The sequence below is a fragment of the Phlebotomus papatasi genome, chromosome 3 (assembly GCF_024763615.1).
Source record: "Phlebotomus papatasi isolate M1 chromosome 3, Ppap_2.1, whole genome shotgun sequence".
Taxonomy (NCBI): Eukaryota; Metazoa; Arthropoda; class Insecta; order Diptera; family Psychodidae; genus Phlebotomus; species Phlebotomus papatasi.
Window position 1 is genome coordinate 77,660,926 of NC_077224.1, and position 22,322 is coordinate 77,683,247.

General features: G+C 36.7%; 2 protein-coding genes across 3 annotated transcripts in view; both read right to left on the bottom strand.

Annotated features, from left to right (window-relative positions):
• Positions 1-827: 827 nt before the first annotated feature.
• Positions 828-22,322, bottom strand: part of LOC129805869 (calnexin-like) — a 51,885-nt gene continuing 30,390 nt past the window's right edge. The window contains exon 7 of the mRNA XM_055854093.1: positions 828-2,746. Within this exon, the coding sequence (XP_055710068.1) occupies positions 2,306-2,746 (441 nt within the window). The 3' untranslated portion in view covers positions 828-2,305. The remainder of the gene's footprint in view (positions 2,747-22,322) is intronic.
• LOC129805868 (uncharacterized) lies at positions 7,104-13,456 on the bottom strand. 2 transcript variants are annotated; one of them, XM_055854091.1, is made up of 2 exons: positions 13,018-13,456; positions 7,104-12,945 (listed from the first exon to the last, which is right to left on the bottom strand). In XM_055854091.1, exon 2 carries the CDS (start codon positions 12,808-12,810, stop codon positions 7,426-7,428), a length of 5,385 nt encoding a protein of 1,794 aa, XP_055710066.1. In that variant the 5' UTR covers positions 12,811-12,945; positions 13,018-13,456; the 3' UTR covers positions 7,104-7,425. The 2 variants fall into 2 exon arrangements, with proteins under 2 accessions (XP_055710066.1, XP_055710067.1); XM_055854092.1 differs by having other exon boundaries at positions 7,104-12,870; positions 12,946-13,456.

Genomic DNA, 22,322 nt, shown 5'->3' on the forward strand with positions numbered 1-22,322 from the left:
TTATTCGAAGGCATGAACGTTCGAAGGGAGAGCACTTTTCCCAACAGAGTTTCTCAACATTAGCGATGCAATGTTCGGGTTTTTTCAGGATACACGATGATTTTTTTTTATCTATACGATGCAATTATTGAGTTTCTCGGGAACTTGACGTAAGTTTCTCAACGTGAGTCGACTCTTGGTCACCTATAAAATTGCCTTATCAACATTTATTGTTTTCCATAGAGAAAACTGCAAATGTACAGTGGTTCTCACCTGAACGAAACTAGAAGTTTTAATTGAAACGGAAGGAGTAGAATTAGTAAATTTCAAGAAATTTCATGAATTTCCGCCTAAAGTAGGTGGCGACTGCTGTGAAATTTCTGAAATTTTACCATCTCTAGGAAGGAGGTGCCATCCATTCATCAGAGTCAACTGTCCGCAGTAACTGATACTCACTCTTTGAAGTATGGTAGAGTTGCTCGAATAACAAAGCACCAGCAACAGCAGTAACAAATTAGGGGAAAGTACTCTCCCATCGAACGTTCATGCCTTCGAATAATGCAAATTTTCTTTTAGTTTTCATAAGAAACTTACACATTTCTATTAAATATTAGTTGACTTATCATCAATTGTTGACAATTCCGTGATAATTTAGTGTAAATCTCTTACGAAAAACAAAAGAAACTCACATTATTCGAAGGCATGAACGTTCGAAGGGAGAGCACTTTCCCCTATAAGTTCGACCGTCGATTGGGTTAAGAGTTGTCGAATAAGCCACACGCTCTACATCGAACTTCTTACCTTTTACATACCTCCACAGAATCTACTAAATAATTAATTTTCAATTGTTTTGGTTAAATGAGAAACACAAGTTTATTGTAAAATTCATACAATTACAGCAAATTTTCTGTTTCTTTTTCACTTCATCTTTACATAAATAAAAACTGCAGCAGTCTCAGCAGTGTAATCTTTTGTAATATTTTTTTTTATTGAAACGAATATTACAAAAACATATTTTTTTTCTGTTAAGCAAAACAAGATTAATTTTGCTCATCTATGACATTTGTTCCGTTTTTTTTATATAATTTTTTCCTCTGGAACCTTTGTAAAGTCGCTTTGTCTTAATCGTAGTTTTTTCTTACATAAATTAAAGTCCGTTATTGATTCTTTTCCAACTCAAACATTTATTCAATAGCAAAAACTTGAATTTTAAAATAAATTATCTTTCTGATAGTGTTTGAAATGTTTTATTTTTTCTCTTTCATTTAAACGTCCACTGCTTTCTCTATTATTGTTCGTCTCTAAGTTTTTTTTATTTCATTACTTCCTCTTCCTCAATTTTACTATTTTTGTATATCCTATTTCATAAGAATACAAATATTACTTCGTGATGTAGTTAAATGAAATTTGCAATTTTTACGTGTGGAAAAATACTCAATTTTTATTGCTCTCTCCATTGCAAGATGTTATTGTTAACGGAAAAAAAATGCCAAAAGCCCCAGGAGGAGAGCAAGGGAAAACTGAAAAAAATACTATTACACAACTATGAAAGAAACTACAATAAATATTGAAAATTTCATTTAAATGCGCCACACTCGCTTTCAATAAAAATATCTTTAAATGCTTAAACGATTTCAATAGAGGTTTTCCCACGAATGTTTCCCTTCTTATTTTTTTTTGCTTTTCTTCTTACTTTTTTTTCGTATTTTCCGCTTCGTTTTCTTTTCGTTCATGAATTGAATGTTCCAAGAATGAACAAAAAAAAATCTTTCCATACAGAAAAAAATAGGAAATGCTTGAAAGTTTCTATTAGACTAGAAAGAGCTCCTTTTTTTCATTTCTCTCAAAAAATATCTCTCATTATTTGCAACGTACTTTTTCCTATTTAATCGCTTTCCTGCATGCCTTTTTTATACTCTCTCTGTTTTTTTTTCTTTCTACTAAGTGTTTCTCTCTTTTGTATCAAATAATTTAATTTCCTCTCTTCTCTGTCCCTTTTCAATCATCAATTTGTTTGCGAGTGGCAAAATAAATTAAAAGAATTTTGGTAAACCTCTAATCAAAGTGAAATCGATTCTATTCAACATCCCTCACTCTTTCGTTTTTTTTTCTTTTTTCTTTTAAATTCTCTTTCATCAATTCTCTATGGATGTTTTTTTTCCTTATTCTTTTGCTGTCTATAATACCCAAGAAGAAATATGCATTTATTTTATCCAGCTCCCCCCTTAACACGAATTGCCCTCCTTCTCCTCTTCTTGCTTTTTCTCTTTGAATAATAGAAAATTCTTTTTTTTTTTTTCAATTAAAAATCCCTCAATAGGGGATTTTATTCTCTTCGAGGTTTTCGTTTTCTGGTCCCCTCTGTTGCTGCCACTGATGCTGTCACAGTTTCTGTCCTCGTCTGGACATTATGTTCCGTCTCATCCTCACTTTCAGTGCCTCGTGACTCTTTGGCATTTATAATTTCACCATCATCCTCCTCATCCTCAGCACCCTCCTCACCATCATCATCGTCATCCCTTGTGGCATATTCCTCATCATCCTCATCATCTTCCCCCTCCCCACCACCGCCCCTTGGAGAATTATTAACCCCATCGTCTGCACCATTATTATCGCCCTTACCATGTGTCCTACTCTCTTGAGTATTAAGTGGTGTCGGTTCATCCAAATCCGACTTATTTCTAACTTGTGGACCATCACCAATTAAATCATCTGGCACTGGCTCATCCGTTTTCTTGTACTTTGTCGCATCTGGTATTGATTTATCCTGTGTTTCGTTCGCACACACAAACACCAAAAAAAAAATTGGGAACAGCAAATGCAAGTATACACAAAAAAAAGAGAAAATTTTAATCATCATACGAGAGAAAATTGTATATAAGCTTTTTATGCATTCTACACAATCCACAACTGCTGGTCATATTTACAATTTCACTTATGAGCTTATAGCATATAATCGGCATAATCTGAATTTATAAATTTTAATTCTACCAATGAGATTTTTTGTTTGTTCAGTTTTTGGTATTTTAAAAACTGAATATCAGACATTTTCCACTCAAGCTGTTGTATGGAATACCATCGTTGTGGGTGACTTTTTCGCTTTTACACTATTTTTGTTTTTCAACTTTATAAAAGTAGATATATAGTAAAAAGTGAAAGGAAGGGGGTTGAATGGGTAAAATTATTTGTGTTCAGCTATTTATGAATGGATTTTGTGCCATTTGCACTAATTTTATAATTTTTACTACGCACAGGTGTCGTGAAAACTTCTGAGATCGAGCATGAAAAGCCACTCCAAAACTTATCTTTTTCTACACTCAGAAAAATAATCGAGTAAAACTTACTCGAATCGATGTTGAATTAACTCTTTTTCGTTGTGATTTTCGATTAACTATATATTTTAGAGTTGATTTTACTTCTATTTATGTGTATAATATTCGGAAGAGTTGTTTTAACTTTTTTCTTCCTAAAATTTACATGACAAAAGAGTATAAATAATTCTTTTTAAGACTGCAAATAACTCGTTTTAAGAGTTAAAATAACTCGTTTCAAGAGTTTAAAAAAATCTTTTTTAGAGTTAAAATAACTCTTTCAAATCCCAAAATGAATATGTTTTGCAATTTTATGTTTCTTTTTTTATTTTATCATTTTCGTTATTAATATTTTCTTGACCTCTAGTTCCCTATGTTCCAAGCGAAATATCACATATGATGCACGCACATGTCTTCATGAAACACTGTTAGGCATATTTCTAAGTGATGTTCGATATGAACTCTGTCACTCGAAAATCTTCTTAACTGAAGTACATTTATTCTTAAAACGAAAACACTTAAGCATATACTTCAGTCGAGATGAAATTTTACATCGAAAAAAAGTAATAATTACATCGATATTCGTAGTGTTAATTCAACTCTGCCATAGAGTTGTTTTAACTTTTTAGGTTTTTCTTAGTGTACTCAATAATCTCCTACAAGTTTTGGATATTTGACCCAATAACCCTCTATTTGTTCTAACCATGGAGAAAATGTGTGTTTCACGGGCAAAAAGGTGTCGTAGCAGTGGCGGATACAGGGTGAAAAACCCAGTCAGCAAATAGTTAAAGAGGCCCCGAGATACAAATAAAAGTTTGTGGGCAAGGGAGGGAGCTGCTACATTTTGTCCAAATGTTCAATATTATATTTGAGGTGACTATCATTTAGGATGTATAAGAGGGGCTCTATTTACTGTCAGCGCAAACCCAGAATTTTAGTAAGAGAAGCGCCAAATTGGAGAATTATCTCCAAAAGAAATCATTTTTCAAGCGCAAGTAGGGTGGAGTAAGTACTTTTGGCCATTTTAAGGTTTCATGTGCTTGTAATTTTTATAATATTGATTTAAATAAAATGAAATTTTGTACAAAAATACCTTAAAGCCGTTTCTTCCTAATAATCAAAGAGAATTCCCAAAATTTTTTGGATATTTTAGTGAAAAATGCATTTTATGCAACTACACATGTTTCAGTACTTTTGTCCACTTTGTAAGCACTTTTGGCCACTTGTTGCCAATAAAATTTTAATAAAATAACAGAAAAAATAGCTCTCAAAAACTTTCACAAATACACAGCACAAGTCCTATTCTTATTTAACACCAATTTTATGTGATTATCATTAGAGTATTTTAACTCTTTCCGGACCACAACATATCCAGCGAACGAATATCAGTAAAACTCACTTTATTGTAAGTCTTAATGGTCAAATATGATACTTTTGTAGAGAAAGCATTTTCACCGCCTCTGGGAAATTGGAAAACTCATGGGTACTCTCGTCCGCAAAAGAACGAAAAGGAGACAAACTTCAATTTTCCAAAAGTCAATAATATAAATTTTGTGAATTATTTTTGCGTGTCAAATGACTCCTTTACAATGTTGATCACTAAAACAAGAAGAATTATTGACCAGTATCATCTAGGATGTCCAGGAAGTGGTCAAGAAGACACAAAATTCCTGCTTGCCAACAGATTTCTCAAAATATTTCACACAATAACACTTTAAAACACATTTCTTTCAACACGATGTTATTGTAGACACATTAAGCTTCCTCAAGAGCCAAAAAAACACTTCCTGGACAATCAGAATTCACAAAAATCAGGAAGAATAGGAAAAACTTCCCCGAAGGCAATCTCCCTCGCTGCCGAATGTCCAAATTATCGGCCATATTGGCAAAAATGTCGCTCCCGCTTGGAATTTTCTTACAAGGTTGGTGTCAAAAAGCAAATGGCGGGAATTGGCGGGATAACCTTACATTTGACCTATAGATTTTTGGGGACGAGAGTACCCATAAAGTTTGAACAAGCTTTTTGAAAATTTAAGAAAAAATTGTTTTTCGAATTTATGCAATCTGTAATTGTTAGTTATCATACTTATTAGCCCCGAGAGGTTTTTCCTAGTCCAAAAAATTCTTTTTTTCCATGGTTACCCATAGTCCCAAAAGAGACGAAAGAGTTAAACGAATTTTTGCACATTTTCTATTTGATGTAAAAATCAGTCAAAAGCCACGATTGTTTTTACTGAAATCCGCGAGGTGCGCTACGTGTAAAATGTATGGGAAAATGAATGGCCAAAAGTACTTACACAGCCGAAGAAAGTAAGCTCTTTTAGCCACATCCGATTTTCATTTAATTTGTTAGAAAATCCTATTAAGAATGATATCACAATATAATTTAGTTAATTAAGAAATGGACTTTCATTGAATAACATCAAATATTTTCATCAAAAATATAAAATAATGCAAAACAATTTCTCTTAACATTAACAAGTTACTTAAGAATCCCATGTTTTTTTTAGTGATTGTTTACCTTGTCGAGAATTTCTTTCAATAACTTAGAATTAATCAAGTCGATACAAAATCAAATATGGTTTTCTGATTCGTTAGATTAGAGGTCACGAAATAAGACCCATTTTCCTGTTCTAAATAAACTCATAATTGCCTTACAAATGTTTTTTTTTACTTTAGGTGGCCAAAAGTGCTTACATGGCCAAAAGGGCTGACTCTACCCTTACAAGTTTTTCCTCAAACATTTGCGAAAAAGTTCGATTTTTATGAATTTCAGCTTAACTAAAAATCCTTCTTAGGACCTTTAGGAAAAATAAATCCATTTAGGGACTGTTTTTTGAAGAAATTTCCCTTATTTTTTTTATTCCATTTCTGCGACAATTTTGACGGATTAACCTTTTAAGGACGAGGCATTTTTTTCTGATCGAAAATCAATAATAAAAAAGAAACTAATAATTAAAATTAATTAAATATCTTACATCTAGCCTTGGACAATCCAACAGAGTTTGATTCGGTATATTTTTTGCTTCTATGAACGATAGGAACAAAAATAGCTTAAATATTTAAGTAATTTTTCTGACGATACCAAAGAATGATAATTTTTACTCTAATGAAAAATATTATGTTTCAGTAATGTACTTTCTATTCCCAAGAGGGTTTTGCAAAAAATATCCTAGATTCTTATAACCTTCTACTTTACGATTACGTACAAATATTAAAAAGAAAGAACTTTGGGTAGTCAGAAAAAAAATTTCTCTATGGGTCACGGGTGACCCAGTCGTCCCTAAAGGGTTAAACAAGGGGTACAAAGACGTTTCCCTATAGGGGAATGTAGGCATGGTTCGCACAGACTGAAACTTTAAACGATGCGAATTTTCTCTTTGTTCACAAAGAGCTAAGTCTCAGTCGACTGATTTTTAATACAAAATTAAGCATTACAGCAATTAATGTGCAAAAATAATTTGGATTTTCATTTGAAAAATCCTAGTGTTGGGGCTCTACCTCCAACTCAAATTACCTTTAGAACAAATGTAAACAAAACAGATTAGTGTGAGCAATGGATCCACCTTGGTTTACCCTGATGATCTCTCACCTTTAGGAAAATGTAAACAATCAGATTAATATGTGAACTCGATCCACCTTGGATCTCCTGCCAGTCTCTCACCTTTAATGGGGATAGAATAAAAGAACAATCAATTGCCTATTCGGCGTAGAATGGATCAAATTTTGCAAATTTGATCTGGATCTCCGGATGTTCCACGTTGCAGAGGATGGTTGCCACGTTGCTGCCACGAGCCACAGAAAACAAACTCCTTTTCCACCACCAATAAAGTTCTTTATTTCACACCTTCTGCACAACTAAACACCTTGCCACTTCCCAATCTGAACAAACTTTAAACTAACTTTAATTTCTAATTGCTGCACTGAATTTAAATAAAATATTCTCTCAAGCACAAATGTCTTTTCTTCGTCACAAAGGAATGGAGAACGTTTTACAAGTGGAGGTAAACAATACCCTCAAGATGGAGGGAGATGAGAGCCGCCTCAGCGGCCATGTTGTTGCTCAGTGTGGAAGGAATGTTTTCAAATTCGACGGTTGGCTTCCACATACTCCCCCGGATGGACAGATGATTAGCTAATCTATCTGCTCCAGATTTTCCTCTTCTTCTTCGTTGTCCTGTGTTGATTCAGGAGATTGAATGGGTAACTTCGCGATCTTGGTGATCGGTCTTCGGTAGAGTCCTCTGGATGTTCGTACGGTGACAACCCGTACTCGTTGATCAACACCAGGAAAGGTTTCTTCTACCTGGCCAAGAATCCACTTAGAATCCTCAGCTGATTCGTCGAGCAGCAGAACTATGTCCCCCGGTTGCACATTGGTTTGTTCCTGAAGCCATTTTCCTCTCTGTTGAAGCGTGTTGAGGTACATTTCGCGGAACTTCTTGCCGAACTCCTGGGCTCGCTTCTGACAGAGTTGCCAATGTGAAAGCCGGTTGTCAGAAAGGTTCGTCACGTCGGGATCCGGAGGAGAGTTGCCAGCACAGAATGTCAAGAAATGACCTGGAGTCAAATAGCTTCTCTCGTTTGGATCCGACGAGAGCAAACATAAGGGTCTGCTGTTAAGTATGGCTTCGATCTGCGTCAAAACGGTGTAGAATTCTTCGAAAGTCAGTGGCGCTTGCTGAGAGACGCGATTCAGATGATGTTTGACCCGTTTGACACTGGCCTCCCAAAGTCCTCCATGATGAGGTGCGTTGGGGGGATTGAAATGCCATATGGTACCATCCTCTCGCGTCCGGTCTGCGATCTCTTGTTGGGCATCTTCTTGCCTGATCAGGCGACTCAATTCGTTTGCTGCCCCAGCAAAATTCTTCCCACAGTCACTGAAGATGTGGCGCGGAGTATTTCTTCTTGCAGCAAATCGACGATAAGCAGCCAAAAAAGCCTCAGTGGAGAGCTTGGTGACAAGCTCCAAATGGACTGCTTTTGTCGCTAGACAGACAAAAACTGAGATGTATGCCTTCTTAACTCCAACATGGCGTCTTCTAGCTGATCGGGAAGCATCCAAACGATACACCACCGGTCCTGCATAATCAATTCCCGTCGAGTGGAAAGGTCTGGTGAAAGTGACTCGTTGAGGGGGCAAATCGGCCATGATTTGCTCCATAAGTCGTGGTCTGGCCCGAAAGCAGCGAATGCACTGGTGACAGATCTTTCTGGTCAAATTTCTACCGGACAGTGGCCAGTAACGTTGACGGAGTGTTGCAAGAAGGAGTGTTGGCCCCGCATGGAGCTGCCGGACGTGTTCTCTTTCAGCGATGTCGTGAGTGAGTTTAGTTTTCGGCAACAATATTGGGAATTTTACATTGAAGTCTTCTGAGGACCGACTCAGGCGGCCTCCTACACGTACGAGATCATGGTCGTCCACAAACGGAGCCAGAGAAGCCAAATTCTTCCATTTTGACGTGTGGAGGGTACCGTTTCGAAGATGATCTTTCAGTCCCGGAAAGGCTTCATCTTGATCATCTGCTATTAAGCTTTGCAGAGCGCGTTCGTGCTCTAATGGGGACAGCTGAGCTCTCCTACGGCTATCTTCTGAGCGGCAATTGTGGAAGAATTTGAAGACGTATGCTCTAATCCTCACAATTTTGTCGAAAGTGCGGAACTGATTGCGTAAGCTTTCATAAGTGGCCTCAAAGGAGTCAGCAGGCTGAGCTGGGGTGAGAAGAACTTCCGCAGTCATAGACTCTTTGCAATTTCCATCACCTCCGTTGAAGGATGGCGGCCACTGTTCCTCTGGTAAAGTTAACCAGTAGGGTCCATTCCACCAAAGGGTACTGATTTTCAATTGCATAGGCGTAGCCCCACGAGAAATTAAATCTGCTGGATTCAGCTTCGTGGAGACGTGCCTCCATTGTTGTGAGGAGGATAGACTCAAAATCGTCTTGATACGTTTGGAAACAAATATTTTGAAGACATCGGGTGGTGAATGGATCCAGTGGAGCACCACCATGGCATCCGTCCAGAAATGTATAGCTTGGGGAGTGAAATAATCTTTGACTTTACTCACCAGCTCTGCAGCTAGCGTGGCACCGCACAATTCCAATTTTGGGATCGTCACTTCTCCAATGGGTGCTATCCTGGACTTAGATGCAATCAAGCGAGACAGGGAAAAACCATTTGAATCCGAGGTCACCAAATATAAAACAGCTCCATAGGCACGGCTACTTGCGTCACAAAAGGCATGCATGACCACTTGTGATGGATTGTGAATACTGGACAGCCATCGAGGAATTTTGATGCACACAATGTGTTGAAGATGGTTCACAAATGTTGTCCATTTCACGCTGTGTTCAGGTGATATCGGAGAGTCCCATTTCAGTTTGGCTTCATGTAAGTCTTGTAGAAGCATTTTTGCCTCGACTACCACCGGACCTATCAGGCCAAGTGGATCAAAAAGGCGAGCGATGAGTGAAGCGACATCTCTCTTCGTGATGCATGTGTCGTTTTTGGAGATTGGACAAATGAATTCGAACACATCAGATTTGGTATTCCACCGCATGCCCAAAGCGCTGATGACATCAGGTACTTCAGCTTTGGAATCCGTAGAAGATTCTTCAGGGATGAGTTCTGGATCATTTGAGGCCCACTTTGCTAAAGAGAATCCTCCCTTCTCCAACACTTCAACTAGCTGCAACTGGGTCTCTAGGGCTTGTTCTTTGGTTTCCACAGAAATCACGCAGTCATCCACGTAGAACGCTGTTCTCAAAGTCTCACTGGCAAGTGGATGGGAAGCCTCATGCTCCATGGCTAGTTGATTGAGAGCCCTCGTAGCAAGGAAGGGGGATGATGCCAGGCCAAAACATACTCTTGTGATTCTAAATTCAGCAATGCGAGAGTCTCGCGAATCACGCCAGAGAATGCGCTGGAAATTGGCATCTGCAGGATCGAGCATCAACTGGAGGTACATCTTACTGATATCCGCAGTAAGAGCATAAGGATGTTGGCGGAATCTCAGCAAGATAGATGCAAGGTCTGGTTGCACGGTAGGTCCTGTCATCAGGATATCATTAAGACTCAATCCAGACGATGTTTTAGCGCTCCCATTGTTGACAATCCTCAGTTTAGTAGTGGTAGATGCCTCCTTCATAACCCCGTGATGAGGCATGTAGTACGATGGATCACGAAGAGAATGGACAGGGACAGGCTCCAGCCAGCCCCGTTTGAGATAATCATGAATCACGTCGCTGTACATTGATTGAAGCAAAGGATTTTTGTCAAACTTCCGCTCCAGTGCCATAAATTGCTGTACAGCACGTTGGCGCGAATACCCCAGAGTAGAAGGATCCTTCTTGAAGGGTAAACGCACGATGAATCGACCATCTGGAGCTCTTTTGTGAGTGTTCACGAAATGTTTCTCTGCTTCAACATGTTCATCAATAGTAGGAGTTGAATCCTTAGGCAGATCCTCCAGTTCCCAAAATCTTTTAATAGATTCATCAAGTTTGGCAGAGTCTTCGATAGCTGATACTGTAAGATTGTTGTAGAACGGGGTCTGCTGACTGGTCGATGTGATGTGCTCACCCACAACCACATAACCAAAAACGGTTTCCTTGAGCACTGGCAAACCTGGCCCAAGAGATATGGTGTCTGCTAACCAACTTTCCCAGTATGCATTCCCGCACACCAAGAGATCTACGGGTTTCTGCTTGGCCCAGTCCGGGTCAGCTAGAATAACTCCAGGCGGAATTCCTATAGCATCTTCATCTACTTTCCAGTTAGGAATATTTGAAGCGATTTTCGGTAACAGACAACAAGTCAAGGTGAATGTCACGCCTGATGTGGGGGAAATGATGGTTGCTTCCGTAGAATATTTGATTGCTGACCTACGATCGTTGACCCCAGAGACATTGAAGCCCACAGATTGCTTTGGAAGATTTAATTTTTGGTACAACGATGTAGTCATCACGTTGATTTGAGCACCTCCATCCAAGATAACTCGGCAAGGAAGTTTCTCATTGTTTGCGGTGAGAATGTATGTCATGGCTGTTGCAAGAAACACCTTGGGAGGCTGATCTGATAGATCGCTTCCTATCGTTGAAGATATTGCCACCACTGAAGGAGATGGATTGGTGTCAGTGGATGGTGGAGTATCCCGGGTGTCCGAGTTGGCTGAAGTGTCCGAGCGTGAAGTAGAAGGTGTCGGATTGGCCGGAGAATTGACTGATGAGTCATGAAGCAGCACATTGTGCTTGGAGTGGCACTTGCGACATTTGCGAAATGTGCACGATGAAGTGTAGTGATGAGCAAAACAATTCTTGCACAATTTCAATGTCTTCACGGTCTCGAGACGCTCCGCTGGAGTCTGTGATAAGAATTTCGGACACTTGTATAGAGGATGATTGGTTTCTTGGCAACAGTTGCATTTGGCACTGACAACTGTCGTGTTGAGTGCTGTGACGTTGCTCTTCTTTGTAGACGGCTTAAATGGTTGAGGTTTAGAAGGCGTCGATGATGAGCCTTTCGACTTCTCGTTGGCATTGAGATTATCGATGCAGCGTTGATTGAGAAATTTCTTGAAGTGTTCAATTGTTGGCACATCTGCACCACACTCCCGACCCCACAAAACCCTGGATTCTGAGTCCAATTTTTCCAATACAAAGTATATCAGCCAGGGGTCCCTTTGTGTCACGGACATTGCATCCAATGCCATAATCGTTTTGGAAAAACGAGCAGAGATTTGATGAATCGCATTGGGCGAATTGGAAGTGACACTAGGCATTGCAGTGAAGAGCTTGATGTGCTCAGCCACAATTTCGTTCTTGCGTTGAAATTTGTCTTCCAACATCTTCCAAGCAACCTCGAAATTTTCCTCGGTGAGGGGTAGGCTTTCAATTTCGGCAGCAGCTACGCCGGTGAGAGCGCCTTGTAGATACTCGAGTTTCTGGACTGCAGTAATATTGGGATGACTTGTGACCGATGAATTGAAACGGTCCCGGAAAGAAATCCACTCTGTGAATTTCCCATCGAATTTTGGTAGAGAGAGTTGTGGCAATTTCGAGTGAGATCTCCCGTTATTTGTGGCTGTCTGTTGAGATCCTCTGACAAAGGTGGCTACAATTGCGTCCAATTGTTGCTGATGGCGAATCTCACTTTGCACCATGAGGTCCTTCATGAGTGCCAAAACGTCAGAGGTGCTTCCTGCGGATTCCTGTTTTGGATTTGCAGCCCTTGCAGTGATTAAATAGGCCTGAAGCTCATTGTGGATGGTGTCACAGAGGCTCATAATTTCCATTTTGATTTCCATGTCTTTTTCAGCCTCTTGTGACTCCCGAACTTCATCCAGAAGTTTATCCTGAACCTCCCTGAATTTGACTCTCAGTGACTCCAAAAGACTCAATTGGGTCTCCAGGAAGGTGGGCATCTGTGGCATTGACAATTCCCAATCCGCAATATCAGACAGGCGCGATTCCAATCTCTTGATGGAAGCCACAATATGATCTCTTACTACGTGTGACATCTTGATGCTGGTGAAGGCGAATGGACCAAATGATGGGGCTCTACCTCCAACTCAAATTACCTTTAGAACAAATGTAAACAAAACAGATTAGTGTGAGCAATGGATCCACCTTGGTTTACCCTGATGATCTCTCACCTTTAGGAAAATGTAAACAATCAGATTAATATGTGAACTCGATCCACCTTGGATCTCCTGCCAGTCTCTCACCTTTAATGGGGATAGAATAAAAGAACAATCAATTGCCTATTCGGCGTAGAATGGATCAAATTTTGCAAATTTGATCTGGATCTCCGGATGTTCCACGTTGCAGAGGATGGTTGCCACGTTGCTGCCACGAGCCACAGAAAACAAACTCCTTTTCCACCACCAATAAAGTTCTTTATTTCACACCTTCTGCACAACTAAACACCTTGCCACTTCCCAATCTGAACAAACTTTAAACTAACTTTAATTTCTAATTGCTGCACTGAATTTAAATAAAATATTCTCTCAAGCACAAATGTCTTTTCTTCGTCACAAAGGAATGGAGAACGTTTTACAAGTGGAGGTAAACAATACCCTCAAGATGGAGGGAGATGAGAGCCGCCTCAGCGGCCATGTTGTTGCTCAGTGTGGAAGGAATGTTTTCAAATTCGACGGTTGGCTTCCACACCTAGTATGATAGCACAGTAAACTTTCTATGACTTTGCAAGTGGAAATATCTGAATTAAGGAGTTTTCAACTTTATAATATAAAGCTTCTGTCCGATAAAAATTTACAATAAGAAACAAATAAATATATATTTTTAATAATAAAAAATATATATGCTTAAATATTCTTAAAGAATATTTAAGAAAAGTTTTATATTCAAAATAAAATTGTTAATAATATGTTATAAGCTATAAGCATCAGCAGTGAAAAGGGTTCAATAATTTTCTATACACTTTATATTTAGATTTTTCTGTATACTTTCTCCTGATTTTCAACTCAAGCAATAATTTCAGTTGGAACAATTAATTAAGCAGTTTACCCCGGAAACGCAGATACAAATTATTCAGCTAAAAGCTTCAATTTATACAAGGATTATTAAAGGATTTTGCAATGTACCACACATGTATACATTCCTCACCATCCCTTTTGTTCATTTTAAATTAATACTTTTTTTTCGTTGAGCTCGTTTATTAAACACCAATTAATTATCCAATTTGAATGTGAAATAATAAATGGAAATATAAATTGATTCTATCTATGTACATTATTTTATCGATCAATTGCAATGAGAAGAAATAGGATGAGTATTTCAAATTAAAAACATAAAAAAAAGCAATATTAAAAAAAAACTAATTATATTTGTCCTAAATCATCATTTTTAATCGTCAATTTACATGTCAACAAAAAAATACGAAAAAATAATAAATTCGACATAAATAGTAATATTCTAAAGTGGAATAATTATGAGATTTTTAAATAAAAAAGTCTCTACATTCTCATATATTTTCATATTCCGCATGTTTTTAATTAAAAACCAAAAAATACACACATTCACACCCACAATAAAAAAAAAAATCAATAATAAATATATTTTTTCACTGTCTCTCTCTCGAGCTCTCTTCCTCTCTGTCTATGAGTTTATTAATATCTGTATTTAATTAATAGTGTGGGAACGACAAAAATATATTCAAATGCACTTTCAATTATTTATTATTTCCACAGAACAATATTTTTCCCATAAATTTTGTGGATGAATTTTGATTGGAAATCAGACAGTTAATAAAAGGACATTACAATTTGATGCTTAACCTGACCTCTCATTTTGAAGGATAGCAAGAAAAAACACAAAAATAAAATTCCATTGCAATTAATTTGTGGATGTGCAATAATCATGTAAAATTCACCACTAAATATATATTTGTTGGTTCTCTTGATCACCAATGTGTTATAAAATCCGTATATAAATTTAAATTAAATATAGGACTGAAAATGAACAATTTTACAGTAGTACAAAAAAAAATCTTTTTATGCTCTCGCAATCTTTCTAAAGGTTGAAATTGTGTCAAAAACTATTTCTTCAAAACTTTTATTTAATTTTTATTTTTTATTTAATTTATTTAATGTTCCTGGAGAACATACTTTCTTCGGACGTCTTACTTAGTGTTCTATTTGAGAAAATGTTTATGGGTTCTTCTCCCGAAGTATATGAAATAGTGCTAAACTATCAGAAAGGATAAAATAATGCAACTTTAATAATCTCTAAAACTTTTTTTATACCATTTGCCTATTAGGTGAGATTCTTAACAATCTCACCTACTATAATCCTAACAAAATTTCATGTCCTCCGATCGCGCTCAAACTTGGCCAAAATGTGTTTCGCCACTTCCTGATCACGAATATATGGGGGGCTAAGTTACGTTCCCGGCCGGCCGTCCGGCCGGCCGGCCGTCCGGCCGCTCTTTGGAGCTTAATAGCTCCTAAACTAAAAAAGATATCGACTTGCGGTTTTCGGCAAAGGTTATATATCGCATGAAAATTGCAACTTGGTGCATTGACCCCCCACCCCCCACCCCTCCTTCCGCCATTTTGAAGACCCCCCTTTTTTTGTTTTCTCAATAGCTCCGCCCCTATGGCATCGATCGGGCTCAAATTTTAGTATGTTATAGCTGGGCCTTAGAGCTTTCCATCAATACCAAACTTAAGGTCCCCCGACCCCCCTGACCCGAGCTATAAGGGTCCAAAAAAAATTTCTTAAAATGGCCATAACTCCGGTTCTAATTGTCAGAATTTAAAAAATGAGGACTTTTTGGAAAGCTCTCGTGAAATGCCACTTCCTCTTCTAACATCGCAAGTTCATAAAACCACCGCTAGTGGCGCTTTTTTTAAAAAGAAAATTTTTAAATCTTAAAAGTTAAATAACTCAAAAATTCCTTATGCGATCGGGCTGAAATTTTAGTATGTTGTAGCCGTTGATTATACCTATCAAACAAAAAAAACCTTAAGTCGATCCATAACCCCTGACCCGAGCTATAAGGGGTCAAAGTTCGAACATTGACCGGCCTCTATCTCCGGTTCTAATTTACATATCGACATAAATTTTACCTTTTTGGTTTCGTCTCGATGAGCACTTTCAGATGGAAGTTCAAAAAATCACCACAGGTGGCGCTGTGATAACGTCAAAATTCATCGAAATTCAAAGACATTTTTCTCAAAAACGGCATTGTGCAAGTTAATCAAATTTTAGTATGTTGTAGTCCAGTCTAGGACGTTTCCAAAATGGTGCGTATGTGCGCTGTGGTTTCAATAGAACCGGAGATATGAGGGGTCAAAGTTCACGAAATTCAAAAAATCATATCTCCGGTTCTATGTGACCGATTTTGATGAATGAGGGCTTAAACGAAAGATCTCACCAAATGCTACAACTTTCTAGAATATTTGAACTTCGTGGGACCAACACCAGGGGCGCCACAGTCGAAAAATCAATTTCAATATCACATAACCTCAATTATCTCGACTGTCGCTGAACCGATTTTGATGATTACTTCGACATAATTGTAGAGGACATTTGTCTCTACATTTCGTCCATACATCATTTTCCGCTCAGACTACGCTATCACTCCGATTTTGCCGTTTAAGTGTGAAAAAATTGATTTTTCCAATAATAACGCTTTGAAATCACTCAGATGCCAATTTGACTGCCTCTACTCCACCAAGACACTTAAAATAGGGTTTTAAATGGAAAATCCCACAGAATACAACAATTCTTTGATATAGTTGAAGTTCAACAAATGACTACTTGGGGCACTCTGGATGAAAAAACGAGTTAAGAAACAAAAAACCTCGATTATCTTGGCTTCTGAGTAATCGATGAGATCATGTTCTATGGGAAAATTATAGAGAACATTCTGGTCTACATTTCACCCATATAACACTTTTCTGTCAGTTCATCCAAATCCTTGATATTTTGGTTTAAATACAAAATTTGTATAATTTCACGAATTTGATTCAAGATGACTGAATGGCGTCTCCCAACTTCAGCTCTAAATCGAATTTGCATGCACTCCGAGTTAGCTCACGTTAAGAATCTCACCTACATAAGCCGGTTAGGATTATCTGTCCCTTTAAATTAAGTGCACATCGAATTTTGATTGGCTCCATTCAGTAAATAACCTTTGGAAAGGACCAAGCCATTCCAAACCCAAGTCACACCTATTTCAAAATCTACAGGGAACCTAAAGTGCAAGTTCTCGTACTCGCCATTTCAGCGTTGATTGTTCTACTATTTCGAATTTCAATATTCTTGATACTTCAATCGTCAACAATGTCAGCAACAGTGTGTAAACGTTTGCTGCAAAATGTGAATTTTTGTCTAGTTTTGGGGAACATCGGGATGGCAGAACATTCGGATTGCCATTTCATTAAAATAAATGTCCTTTTGATGAACTTGCTCAGTTTTCTGTTCCTCGTCTGTTTAAACGTTCGACCTTCCAACGGGTTCTTAGGTAAGTTCTCACTGGTATAACTTCGAATCGGTACAGAAAAAACCTCAACCGGACAAAGCTCTAAAATGGGGAAGAGGTTATTACTGAACGAGAGGATTGCCGATCCAATTTAAGACTGATTCAAAACTGATTCAAGACTTACCAAGCATTCAAATACTTGTCCAACGTACATAAATTTGCGAAAATTGGTTGAAAAATATGTTCTCTGGAGTCTTACCATCCACAAGTAGATCTTGAAAAATTTGAAAATCTATTTGAAGATCATAAAAAGAGACTTTATTACTTCTTAATACTTTCGTAAAGTCGCTGAAGTAACATCCTGTTCGAATTTCTAAGTGCTCAAGTGTCAAAATGTGACGATCTTCACATTTTTGTGAGGAAGAAAACTGAACAACAACAATTAGGGGAAAGTCGTCTGCCTTTAAATGCAGCAGCCTTCAAATGTTGCGATTTTTTCGTTGTTCTTAAAAGCATAAATTATATTCTATTAACTATTAGGTAGCTATCCATCATCCTCACAAATCATCAAAAAATGGAGAGCCTAGCTCCTATTTCCTAGATGGTAGATCAAAAAAAATGAAAATGAGCTCTAAACTGTAATTTTGATGTTGCACAAATCATGTGATTTTTCATAGTAAAAATCATTTTACAAATAAATCTTACATTGTGACACATAGAAGGTTAATCAGGCTTAATATTTCTGTTAATACATTTTGGTTCAGATGACACAATTTTTGTGGGTGGCAAAAATTTGCAAATATCACCCTGCAGCAGCCTTTAAATGCTAATGTCGTGTGCCTTTAAATCCTATCTTTCCATACATCAAAACATGTGAAATCGAACTCCTACTTTTCCCTGACGAATGTCATACAAATACTTATAACCTGCTATCTTTCTCCGGCCGGGATATTTCAAGTTGACAATTTTCAACTTCAAATGGCTTTTTCTTCCAAATTTTCATGTGCGAAACAGTGCTTCAAAAAAATGTGAAGAAAAGTTATTGTTTAATGTCTTTTGACTGCAGTGATAATTTTAGTGAGTGCGTTAGGCTTCAATCTAATCATTTATAGTCCATTTAGTTTTATTGATTCAATATTCTCAGTGAAAAAAAAAACATTTAAAGGCAGCTGCCTCGCGTTTGAAGGCAGACTATGCCAGCTGCCTTCATACAAATCGACATCACTTTTTTAATTTCCTCAGAAGGAAAAACTGAGGACTTGCGAGTGCTAAATGAGGTAATCATATACGCCGAATGAACAAGAGAATTTTTTGGTGTAGTAGAAAATAAAATCCATTTTGTGGATTCTTCAGAAAAAAATCTTAAATTTGGAACTCCATTTTTCGTTTGAAGGCAGACGACTTTCCCCTACTGTTCTTGCCCCAGTATTTAATCACTCCATAATCACTGAGTAACTCTTTTGCCAGCTTTTTAGTGTGATATTTGATAAATTTTCCCCACCTTGTTCGAAAATTTAGTATGAAAATTCGAAATTGAATTTGAATTCTTCGATCATCAACGACTTTTTGTGCAAATAAAGTTCCATTTACCTTTTATCCAAGACACTATTGGAGAATCAAAATCTACTTGTGTTTAGACTATGGAGAAATATTCTTTTTTGAACGGAAAAAATTAGATAATCATTAAAATATTATATCGACATTTATCAACTTTCTCTTGATAAATAAAATTGAAGTTGGCCAAAAACTATACTTTTTTACATAACTGATCTTTCATATATTTAAACCTTGTTTTTTCAATTCAATTCGGACAAACTACGTACTATAATTTTTCAGAAATCGTCTAATTTGTGAAGTTGATAAAATGGATTATGAAATAGCTTATAAACTTCTTAGCTTTATCATAGAAAACGCTGTTATTGTAATTCGGTTGAAATTTTCATTTCTCTGTAAAATATTCCCGAATCTATCTCTAACCGATTTTAATGACATAAAGCCATTTACGGATGACATAACCTCAAATATCCAGAATCTTGATCCGCCGATTAAAATGAATCTTCCTGTGAGAACTATATATTTGTATCTAAAATTCTGCACAAACATTGCAGTTGATGTTATTTGTGTCAATTAAAGCTTCTCATTTGCAAGATCTATACCAAATTTGTTTATCCAATTCAATCATTCAATATAACATTCACATAGATACTTTTTCCACGTAATTTAATATTACACAAATTGATGATAATGTTTGACCACAAATAAATACTAATCTAATCAATCATGCTTATTTTTCTCATATCCCTTTTTACTGTAACACTTTCGCTATGTAATATTCTACAAAATATAGACGTTCTTGCACCAAAATTTCACGTTCATCAATGTCATTCCCTGGGGATACATATAAGTTACACTACATTTCTCTTTTTGATCTATCTCTTACACACACAAAATTCCCCACAATAAAGTTAGAAGAAAAACTTTCAAACCATTCCGAAGAGAGTGCGAATGCAGAAGAAGAAAACTAGATTAGAGTGAAAATTGTGTTTGAAAAGATATAAAACGACCTGTGCAAATGAATAATTAGACGGGAAAATGATAAATTCATCAGTGTAAAAAATTACGATGAAAGAAATTATCCCCAATTATATTTTACGTTTTTTTTTCACTCTCTGTGTCTGCGCCGTAAATTGTGAAAGAAATTAATTTAGCGTCTAACATTTTTTTGACGCTGTTCTTCACTGATACCAAGATTAATACACAAAAAAATGACCCTTCTTAGAAAGAAATTATTGCCTTTTATGTACACATTTTTCATCAAAAGTTATTTTAAAATCACCCAATTTGGCAGCTGCCATCTCATAAATACGGATACCATTGAAATGATGGGTGAAGTTAAAAAGGCACATGAAGTCTTTAGAGACAAAAGCTGTGTGCTCACAGCCGGAGTTTGATTCTCCAACAGTGTCTTGGCTAAAAACTAAATCGACGACTCAGAATATAAGTCGAACAACTCGATTTTTTACAAAAATCATTTTATTCGCTTTTTGGATACTTCTTTATACCCTCTACCTTCCCTGTGAATATTATACTTGAAAGATACTTATTTTCAAAGTTATAGACATTTTAAATCTCAAAAATCTTATAATCTGCATGTAAAATCTCGAATCGCTCTCCTGTAAAATTTTCCTACTGAGAGTTATTCGTTTCTTATTCTGTGTGGTCGAAATAGGGTCGAAGGAACACCTCTTTCACAGGGATTCCTTGTTGGTAGCTTTGTCAAAATATTTAAATTTATTTAATATATTTAATAAAACGCAAGTAATATGACGTTTTTCTTTAATTTATTAGAGGTTATCAAATTCCATATCCCACCTGTTACTAAAAAGGATGTTAATAGCTCTTAACCCTCTTAGCACAACTTCTTTATAAAAATATGAATACCCTTCTTAAAAGGCATTCATTTTACCCTGGCTTTCTTTGGTATTCGAAAAATTTAAATTCAAACTGAATTTCAAATTTTCGAACTAAAAAATTATTAAATACATCACACTAAGGAGCTGTTAAAAAAGTTACTCAGTGGTTAAAACGAAATTTAATAATTCGGAGGCTTCATTGTTTCCAAGTTGCACACTGACACGTGTAGACATTAGACCTAAACACTCGAGACACTTCGAAATTCGAAAAGCAAATACTTTAGCCTAGCCACCAAACGGTCGAAGCGAGATTAAAAATGTTTTTCTTTGATTTTCGAAAACGATTTTCAAATGTATTTTCTTTAGGAGAAACTCCGGCCTGTAAACGCTCATAAAATCTTAATGAAAATGTGAAACGTATCAAATTTTAATATGTGAACTTGAACAGAGTCGGTTTGGCTTATATACGTATAAGTTGGACCAGAGTGAATTGATCCTAAAATTTCATTGAAATCAAAAATGTGAATTTCGAGACCGAAATTTCGAAAACCAATTTCTCGATGTCAGCGCCCTAACATTATCCTAATTGTTGCACTAAATATTCTGGAGATCTGTACTATTTCACAATGCCTGATGATATAATCAAATTTTTACAATCGAAACTCTAATTAGAGCGATTTTAAGGCTCAGTTTTGGACTTTCTACATCTAAATATTTACTCATAGTAAACAGACTCAGCCTTTTGCTTTCTATTGCTTTTCGATTTCGAAGAAGCAATGGAAATGTCAATATGACGCCATCATTGCTTTTGAATATGGAATTCACTGTGAGTGCAGCGCCTCTAGTGTAAAAAAATTTCGAAGGTGGGAAATATTTTCAAGTCTTCAAAAGCAATGTAGTTCACATTATTCAAATATATTTTATACTAAAATTTAATTGCATTAAAGTCTTTACTCATTTTAAATAGTTTTTGAAAGTTTCACAAGGGTTTTATTGGTAAAAACTTTTTTATTTGATTTGTCCTGACATCAGCTGACAAAAATGGTCGATAAAATTTCGAACATTTTTCGAACACTGAATTCAAAATGAGAATGTTACACAGTGTTCCACGAACACTGTGGAACAGGCATGGAACTGTCAAAGAAAGCACAATTGACCGGTCAATTAATTGCTTTTTGCTCATAGAGATCAAAGTGATCAACAGGATGTAACTTTAGCCACCTTGCGAAAGTAATAAGAAGTAAAAAAGTCTCTTTTTTTGATCTTAAAATAGATTTTCGAATTTTTCAAGCTCTCATATTCTACCCAAAACCGAGTATTTTTAAGTAATCTCGAAAATACTTTGCGCGTTGTTTTTCATTTTCTGAATATACGAAAATGTCCCTGAAACCCATCAACTCATCTGCCGACATCGTGACGAAATCGGCAGACTATTTTTGATGGGAATCACTCCGGATAAGAATTTTTCTAGGTTAAAAATTTAAAAGACTCCGCAAAACGTATTTCTCTACCGTTTTGGACAAGTTTGGGTCCCGTCAAATCATTATTCTACCTGCCGATTTTACTCTGAGGTTTTTTGAATTTTAACGGTATATTCCAGTGTATTCAGAGAAAATCTACAGATTTTCGGTAGAATTTCTGCCGAGAAAATCGGCATAGTGTCCATTAC